Source organism: Galeopterus variegatus, unplaced genomic scaffold, assembly GCF_000696425.1.
Source record: "Galeopterus variegatus unplaced genomic scaffold, G_variegatus-3.0.2 Scaffold2044, whole genome shotgun sequence".
Taxonomy (NCBI): Eukaryota; Metazoa; Chordata; class Mammalia; order Dermoptera; family Cynocephalidae; genus Galeopterus; species Galeopterus variegatus.
This window is the reverse complement of record NW_007728155.1, coordinates 81,265-90,374: the sequence shown is the minus strand read 5'-3', so window position 1 is coordinate 90,374 and position 9,110 is coordinate 81,265. Positions and strand designations below refer to the sequence as shown.

At 44.8% G+C, this 9,110-nt stretch overlaps 2 protein-coding genes across 2 annotated transcripts in view; one reads left to right on the top strand and one right to left on the bottom strand.

Annotated features, from left to right (window-relative positions):
- The window catches only part of NR1I3 (nuclear receptor subfamily 1, group I, member 3), a 38,421-nt gene that overhangs the window by 15,777 nt on the left and 13,534 nt on the right, over nt 1–9,110 (bottom strand). The gene's annotated exons all lie outside the window — the stretch shown is intronic.
- The window catches only part of PCP4L1 (Purkinje cell protein 4 like 1), a 26,254-nt gene continuing 17,150 nt past the window's right edge, over nt 7–9,110 (top strand). Inside the window, exon 1 of the mRNA XM_008580193.1 lies at nt 7–70. Within this exon, the coding sequence (XP_008578415.1) occupies nt 62–70 (9 nt within the window). The 5' untranslated portion in view covers nt 7–61. The remainder of the gene's footprint in view (nt 71–9,110) is intronic.

The window sequence follows — 9,110 nt, the reverse complement described above, 5'->3', positions numbered from 1 at the left end:
CCGAGGGCCCCTCACCTCGCCTGCGCGTGCCGCGCCCCGCGCGCCCTGTCCGGCCGCCGCGATGAGCCAGGTGAGCGAAGCGACCCGGCCCCCAGCGCTCCGGGAGCGGGCTGCAGCGGAGAAGGAGCTGTGGCTAGGGGTCCCAGGGAGGCGACGGAGGCGAGGGAGAGCGCGCAGCCTGGAGCCACGGAGAACCCTCTGAGGGCGCCCCAATGACCCTCTGGGAAAACTCCCATCTTGGGGTGCTGGGAAGCAATTGGAGAAAGGGGGTGCTTTAAGCCCCCCGACTATGAATGTCGCTTTGGGGGTGACTGGAATCGGCTGTAGAGGGAGGGGGACTGAGCTCTCTGTCTTCTTGCTCTGAGGTTGTTCTGGTTTTCCTCACTCCCCTCACTTCGCCTCTGTCCTCTCTCCTAAGGCAGTATTGTACTGCTCTTGCGCTCCTTATGTAGCATCCAACAAGAACTCCATCTCTGGCCTCCTGGGATGGTCACTTTTCCTCTTTTGGAAGGTAGCATCCTGCCCTCCACTCAATTCAATCAAGAACGTTGGAGGAACCATTTCTGATATGCAGAAGCCCCTGTAGTGGAGGCATGTCCAGTTCCTGGGGAGATGTTCCCTTCAAGAGTAGACCTCCCTCTGCAGTGCTTGCTATATCCTAGGCCTCCCGGCAGGCTCTGTGGTGTACATCGGAGCCAGACACAGTCCATTAACTGATTTACTCTTTTCACAGAACACTGTCCACGGGTGGGGGTCAAAGCAGAGACTTTGGAAAGACATCTCCCACATCTCCTAATGTCTGGTTGAGTATGAAGGCACAGTCTTACATCAGAAACAAGGACAATCCTTCCAACATGAAGTCAGTCTGGGCAGTGGCATCACAAGCTTGCCCTCTGCAGCTCCTTTCTTAGTACCCAGGTCCTTGTGTTAAATCCAGCTTCTCAGCAGTATACCAGATCCCCTGCCCTCTACTACTTACTAACTAGGTATGTGGTCTTAGGCAAATTACAAAACCTTTTTGTGCTTCAGGTTTTTATCTGTAGAATGGTGATGATACTGGTTGTTCTAGTGATTAAATAAGATAGCATATGCAAAGTACTTTGAACAGCACCTGCCATAGAGTAGGCACTCAATCCATGTTAGCTATTACTCCCTGTTTCTTTTTTTCCGGTTAGAGTATTATGGAAAACTAGTACAAGAATTACCGAGGATATCAGGGTATGGAAGGAGCCTGGATCCCAGTTTAGATACTAAAGATGAAGATCTTTAATAGGCACTCTGCTGACTTCTACAAAAAGTTGTCACCCAGGGAGCCAATTAGTGCCAACCGCTCTGTTGTCTTGGTTGCCATATCCACAAAATTTATCCTGGAAAATTCAGCTAGCTTGGGGGCTGCAGATGAATCAAAGTGTTTTCTAGTTCCTCAGCTTATCATGACTATGACCATGGCAGTCTTTCAGATAGAAAAGGGAAAAACCTTCAACCTTCTCTCCTATTTTTCTTTCAGCTCTAACATGAGAAGAGAGGTTTTCTTTGCTCTCTTTTCACTGAGGTCTAGGGTTCAAACCGCTCCTCCCACTCCAGCATTTCTAAATCTGAAAGTTGTAATTCAAGCCATCCCCTGGGAGTCTGTGATCTGAAGGCTATGCCAACATGAAGATTTGTGGTTACTCTGTGCTTTTGAAGGGAAGTATATGGCCCCTTTGTAGAACACACTACAGGGGCTGGCATTTAGAGTGGTATTTGGTGGAGTGACAAATCTGTTTCATGGCAAGGGAAACAATTTCATGTCTGGGTAGAAAGTCAAGTCTTGCGGCTTCTCTTGACTCAGCAGCCAAACTTGGTTAGCCTCAGTCAGGGGCTCAGTAGAATGATGAGAGTAGGATCCTTGGATGGGGACTGTCAGTGTATGCAAGACTGCCTAGATTCCTAGAATGTCAGAGTGAACTGGTTTAACTAGCAATTTAGCCCTTGAAGTTGCCTCCTAATACGGAGTTGAAGCTGGCTTCAGGGATGAGTATTTATAAAGTCCAGAAGCAGCCACCTTGGTTTGCATAGAGACCAGCTGTCTCTGAACCAGATCCCCAAGGGGTCTCTTCTTACCTAGAGGTGAAACCCATTCTGTTTTCTTCCTCCTGTAAAAGCTATGGTGAAGAGCGGAAGTGTTGAAGAAGCTATAGAGCTCTGGAGCTCTAGGGAGATTCTAAACTGCTTCATTTCTCACAGCTCTGCCCCATGAGTATCCTCTTTTAGGCTCAAGTGCCCAGCCCAGGAAATCCCTGTGTACCCTGAAGCTTATGTAAGTCTCACCTCCCCCACCTGCTTATTTTCTTGCTTCATAGGAAGTACATGAAATGAGAGGATTTGGGATATCTTTAAGGGATTCCCATTTCAACTGAAGACCTGAAGCTTATGTAAGTCTCACCTCCCCCACCTGCTTATTTTCTTGCTTCAAAGGAAGTACATGAAATGAGAGGATTTGGGATATCTTTAAGGGATTCCCATTTCAACTGAAGAACAGAAACTGGGGAGGAGCCTTCAGACCTACAGCAACTACAGTGTAGGGGTTCTGGTGGGGCTGCTGGGGAGGGTCTCCGACTCTGCTTTGCATTGTGGCTCTTGCTGTCACTCAGTACTGGAGCAGAGCATTCTCCAGTGAGTGTGTACATTCGTGAGCAGAGGAGCTGCAGGGACTCATCTCCAGCTAGTCTGCATTCACAGCTGCAGGCAGGACTTGATTGCTGTGGATCACAGACTATCTCCTAATAACGTTTCCCCTAGTTTCAGTGAAGGATGGGATTGGAAGATGCATTCAGTCTCTGAGGGCTCTTTCCTATAATCCCTTTTCATATAGTGCAGCTGGCTTCTTAAAGCAGAATTGCAGGTTCTTCTGTGATCCTGTTGCATTTCTTGTTTGTGAGGAGCTTAGCTGGAGGAATCCCTTGGTCCTGCAGTCATTCTGCTGAAATGGGAGTCATGGATTACTGGTGACCATCCTCATGGTGTCTGTCTTGTGTTTTGGCTGGCAGGTGCTGGAGGAAAGAACAGATCAACTAGAAATCTCATTAGGGGAGAACTTAGAACTAGTGCTCCCTCCTTTATTATTCTGCTTGCTATCTTCTTATCTAATGGGAATGGGATATTACACTTTGGGGATCACATTTTCTTTCCCGTGCACAATTGTCTGCATCTTCAACCTTCCCCACAATGGAAGTTCAGTCAGATGGTTACAATTCTGTTATATCTCCTGTGAGCCGGTTGTTAGTGAACTTGGTAGGGACTTGGAGGAAATCCAAATTTCTCATTCTCATTGGTATTTTATTATGGTTATATTGGATATACAAGATAAAAGGGCTAGCTACTCATTATTGGGATGCTTTCTACCTCTAGAAACATCTCTCTTCCAAAGTAAGGGAAACCACAACTTGATTCCCAAGCCTGCTCATCCCTTTCTTAGTCATCCTTTGGTAGCTTTAGCTGCTTGAGCAAGAGCCTCTGGTTGGTAGAACTGGATGACTTTGTCATCCTCTAACCTGGGAGGATGGACAACTCTTTTTCCCAAGCTGTGGCTGTGATCAGTTAACACTTAGAATGTCAAGTCTCTGTAGGGACAGACAACTATAAGTAATGTGGCTGGAGTCCACACATGCAAACCTGATGCATCCTTCATGTCTGCCTGTGGAGGATCTTAAAATAGGGTTACAGGCAGAGGGGATGAACAAGGATCAATAATTGTCAATTTTTTTAGGTAGTGGTTCTGTGAATGCCTCCCTCTATTTCCTTCTACTCCTCTATATTTCCAAGTTGTCTTTCATAAATCTATCTTTTCATGGAAAAAAATAAACTTAATTTCACAAAAATTCTTCAAGATAGAAAGGTAGGTGTATCTTCCACCAAGAAAACTTCAAATAAAATATCAAAACATTTTAGTGATATAATTTTAGATTTGTTAAGGAGCCCTAAAGATCAAATGATCCAATCTTCTCATTTTACAGGTGAGGAAACTGAGGCCCAAAACTTATCTAAATTTACACAGTACCAAAATCAAGACAAGGACACAGTACTGCTGACTTGTCATCCCAAAATAACTTTCCATAAGACTCCTTTAAGAAGTTATACCAGTGAATATATAATGATTCAATTTGCATACAACTTTTAATGAATATATTACAGATACTTAGCATAAGAAATATAAGCAGTATGATTGAATAAATGTTGAACAAGAGGATAGAGAGAGAGAGAAGAGACCAACATGGGGTAATATTTATCAACAGGGTATATTTTGGTAGAATAATAGGCAGGGCAGGTACTATTCATCCTTATGCAGGATGTGTAGTTACCTTCAAAATGGATGCAGTGAATGTTCTGGACTGGAGTAGGTAAGCTGATAGGGGTGAGGGAAAGGGGAAGCCTGGAGACCCTCTTTTCATGGGTTCTTCTTTCAATGTTCATCATTGATTCCCATAATTGTAGATCATTAAGGACCAGAAAGAGGTATTCTTTCTGAAATCTAACATATGAAAACTATGAGAGCAATTATGTTAACTCTATTTGACTTGAAAGACCCAGTGGGGAAAGCAGGTATCTAAGTAAAATTGGTGATGACCTGGCCGGCCCGGTGGCACACTGCTACAGTGCGCCGCTTGGGAAGCGCGGCAGCGCTCCCGCTGAGGGTTCGGATCCCACATACAGACCGGCCGCTCACTGGCTGAGCGAGTTGCGGGAGCAACACCAAGGGTTGCGATCCCGTTGCCGGTCCCAGTCCGGTACGGGCGTGACACTGAGGGTTGCGATCCGTTGCCAGTCACGAAAAAAGACAAAAAGGAAAAAAAAAAAAATTGGTGATGACCTGATGACCAAACAGGCTCCAGATATTTAGTCCTTTATTTGGCCACTTGACTTCCAAGTGAAGAGTACAAAGGCTTTGGGAAGAGGAAGATAAGACGAGGAGGAAAGAAGAATGTATTACACTGGCAAGGTAAGTGATGAAAGCCTACTGAGATTCCGGAATCCTAAGTGAATATTTTCTAAATCCATACTCTGGACCTGCTGCTCAAAATGGCTTGACTTGCCCCAGAATTATTTTAGCTAAGTCGGAAGCAGGTCCAAAACCACTTTTTCCAAGAGATCTGCATTCCTGTAAGGTGCTTATAAACAAGTGCCTAGAAACGTAGACTTTATCACATTCTCTTTTCTGAAGCCAGATTTCTGCTTCCTTCCAGGCTGACTTCTGGAGGCATGCCCACCTAGGTTTCCCAACCCCCTCTAGGGAAAAGAGGTACCATTTACCGTTCTGTTGTCCTTGGTGCTGCCTCCCTCCCACACAAAGCCCTCCAGCTGAGTGTTTGCTTTGTAGGCTGTGGGGGGATTAATACATTTATTTTGGGACATTAACGCCATGGGTGGAATGCACATTGAAGGTTATAGTAATAAATGATGTCTTGGCACTACTCTCTTTCCCCCATCTCTTACCCCCCACTAAAGAGTGAAAGCACAGCTCCAAGCTGTGTGCAGAGTACCACAAATAACCACTCATTAAATTGTGTCAGCCCATGCTGGGGAGAATGGGCTGGGGGTGTTGACTCACTGCATGCCATGAGCTGGCATGGCCAAAGAATTCTGCTTCTGACTCCAGTGGGGGGTACTGCTATTCCAGGAAACAAGGGTAGGATGGCTAAAGGGAGAGAGAGAGACCAGGGGTCTTGAGAGCTAGGGCTATCTAGGTTCTATTCCTGTCTTAGGAGGCATCTGAGATATAGGGCATCAGGGAAATACTTCACGTATTAGGAGAGGAATGTGTGTATGCAGAATCTGGAGTAAGGATTCCTAGTTTTTCTATTATTATCTTGAGGGTGACCTTGAGCAAGTCTTTTTGAAGCCGTTTGAAGACTGCAGCTGGTTGCTGCACTGAGAGAATTGAAACGGTTCCAACAGTGCTCCAAAAACAGTACTCTAGGGTCTTCCAGGGGCACCAGGGAATCCCAGAGGCCTCTATAAGATCCTTTCCACTAACTCCCATCCCCTTCACTTCCTACACCTCTAGAACAAGCAGAGAGTTTATGAAGCCTAGGATTTATGTCAATATGAAGGCAAGAAAGGGGCTCATATTTAAGATTTTTAGGATTCAGACCCTTTTTAGGTTTCTCTATCCTGGACTGGAGGACAGGATTTTGAGTATCTGTGCCTATTTACCTAAATTTGATTTACATGCAACTTTTAAGTGATTCTGGCAGTAAGTACTATAAGGCATTTATAATGTGTTTTCATTTGCACAGTATCCAAGCTATGTCATGCAAATAAAGCAGATATAGATGGCCCAGGTAATGAGGTGATTTGATTCTCGTTCCTGCTTGTTGCTGCTGGTTAACAGCCTGTGATCCCTCTTTAAAGAGCCCAATGGAATGAAGAATATGGCAAAATCTGAGTAGTTTACCCTTCCTAAGGTTAGTTTTAACTTGCTGCTTGGAGCAGAAGGGGTGACACTATCTTCCCTCTTCTGGTGACAATGGTTGTTGTGGCAACTCCATTAAAGATAAATGCAACAAAGGAAGGAAGAAATGCAGCTAAAGAAGGGGGCAGGGTGAGTAGGGCCTAGAGTTATAGGGTACCTATTCCCCAATAGTGGTAGCAGGAAAACAGCACCTAAGCTGCTACTGCTTTGACTGGTCTTTAGGTGCTTTGCCAAGATAATACTACCTTGTGAGGCAAGTAATAGGCTTACATAATCACCTTTGTGATACAAAGGTAGATGAAAGGACTTAATCAAGGAAATATGGTTTATTTGCTCCTGAGCACTTATCTCCTTCTCCCTATGGTCTATAAACTAAAAAAAAAAAAAAAAAGAGAGAGAGAGAGAGGAGAAGAAAAAAGGAAGGGTCTAAGGGTTCCCAGAGGTTTAAAAGTAAAGCCATTCTCAGGATTTGGGGGAACAGACATTGGGAAGACAGGGAGATTGTGATTTCCAGGGTTGGTTTAGAGTAAAAAAAGATTATTTGTAAATCTCCTATGGTAGCAGAATAAGCCTCAAGGGGCCTTAGAGCAATCCCAGGTATACTCTTTCTCCTTTAGTTCCACTTAGTGAAGATCTGCTCTGTGGCAACTCCACTCTTGATTCTGGTATTTTTAATCCTTCAGTACCCCAGTAATTTTCCCTAGAACTAATCTTATATTCAACCAAGGGTTATGTTACTTCAGAATAATAACTACTTATTTTAATGTGTGCTAGGTATTTTATATACATTTTCTCTGGTTCTTTTCCCCTTTCAAGATAGATATTATCTGTCTTTTTGCAGATGTGAGATTTGAGCACAGCAAGGCTAAGTAATTTACCCAATGTCACACAGCTAGGAATAGCAGAGCTGGGATTTGAACAGATAGTCAATGTGGATCCAAGGTATAAACCCAGATCTGTCTGACTTCACTTAATATGCTACATTACTGCTTCCAGGAAATTGAAGCCTGAGAAAATTTCAATTCACATAAACGTATAACTACTATATGAAAGATCTGAGTTGCAGTTATTGTAGGTGATACACAAATAAACTGGAAATATGGACTGTGCTTTCAAGGAAATGAAATCTAGTGGAGTGCTGAGGGTGGGGAAGGAGAGGTAAAACAATTACCCAATAACTGTAATACAGGTAATGTGAGAAATACTTCATGAGAATGCCTTCCCTTTATCAGCTCTTCTTCAGGCACATTTTTTGAAGTGAAGAAAAACAATGACCTAGCTTCTGATACCCTTTTCTACAACCTCTGAACTAGCTACAGAATGGAGGCCCTCAATTATCTGTAAACAAATTTGATTTCAGAAATTTAGATGAGGGGGCAAATAAAGCAGAGTGAGAGTTCCTTTCATTCATTCAACAAATACTTAGTGTAAATCATGTGTAAAGATAAGTAGGAATTAACTAGATAAAAGGAAAGCAGGGATAAAAGAACCATGTGCCAAGTTCCTGGTGTGGGAAAGAACACGATATATTCCAGAAATGAGGTTACTGAGGTAATCAGAGGCTGCGTAATGTAGACCCTTGTAGGCCAGGTTAAGAATTTTGCTCTTTATCCTAAGAGCATCAGTAACAACTTGGGTTATTACAGTGGCCCATATAAGAAACAACTGGGTTAGGGTGTCTGATGTCTGAATGTTTGTACCTTCCCCAAATTCATATACTGAAATCCTAACCCCAAGGTGATGGTATTAGGAAGTGGGGTCTATGGAACTAAATCTAAGCATTTTGGGCCGCGGCCACTTTAAGGCTGTAGTTACTGAGTGCATGGAGCAGGAGCCACCAGAAGCTGCAGCTATGAACTTCAGATGGAGTTAGTTGGAGACAGCAGGGGAGAAGAGAGCTTTGGTGGCCCCTGGGACAGCAAAATCACTAATCGGGTTCCTGTGGACCCACACAGGAGCAAGCTGTAAAAGGGGAGCCATTCAGAGGTCGGTTTGTCATCTCAAGGGACCTGCACAGGGCCCTTCCCATGGGAAGTGTTTGGAGCATGGGCAGTGGGGGAGACAGGCCCACAAGGGGAACACTGGGACACAGCAAGGACAGCTGATTTGCCCCCCAATCAGCACAGGACCACTCAGAGGAGACTGGTCAGGAATGCAGAATTGCATGGGGTGCAGCTTGATGAAAAAACTCAGGCCCAGATCAGTTTCTACACAACCCAGGTGCACCAGGTCTATGGAGAGCTGGAAGTACCTATAAGGTCAACCATTAAACCCTGAGCTACACAAAAAGCCTTCCCTAGGGAAACAGCAGCAAAGTAGCAATTTAGCTCAACCACACAGCTCAAGTACTGGTTCCCACAGGAAGTTCCCCTGTTTTAGAAGTAAGCAAAAGACAGGGCTGGCCCGGTGGCGCACTGCTACAGTGCACCGTTTGGGAGCGCAGTGGCGCTCCCGCCGAGGGTTCAGATCCCACATACAGACCGGTTCCCACTCACTGGCTGAGCGAGGTGCGGGCGCAACACCGAGGGTTGCGATCCCGTTGCCGGTCCCGGTCCGGTATGGGCGCGACACTGAGGGTTGCGATCTGTTGCCGGTCATGAAAAAAGACAAAAAAAAAAAAAAAAAAAAAAAAAAAAAGAAGAAGTAAGCAAAAGACAAA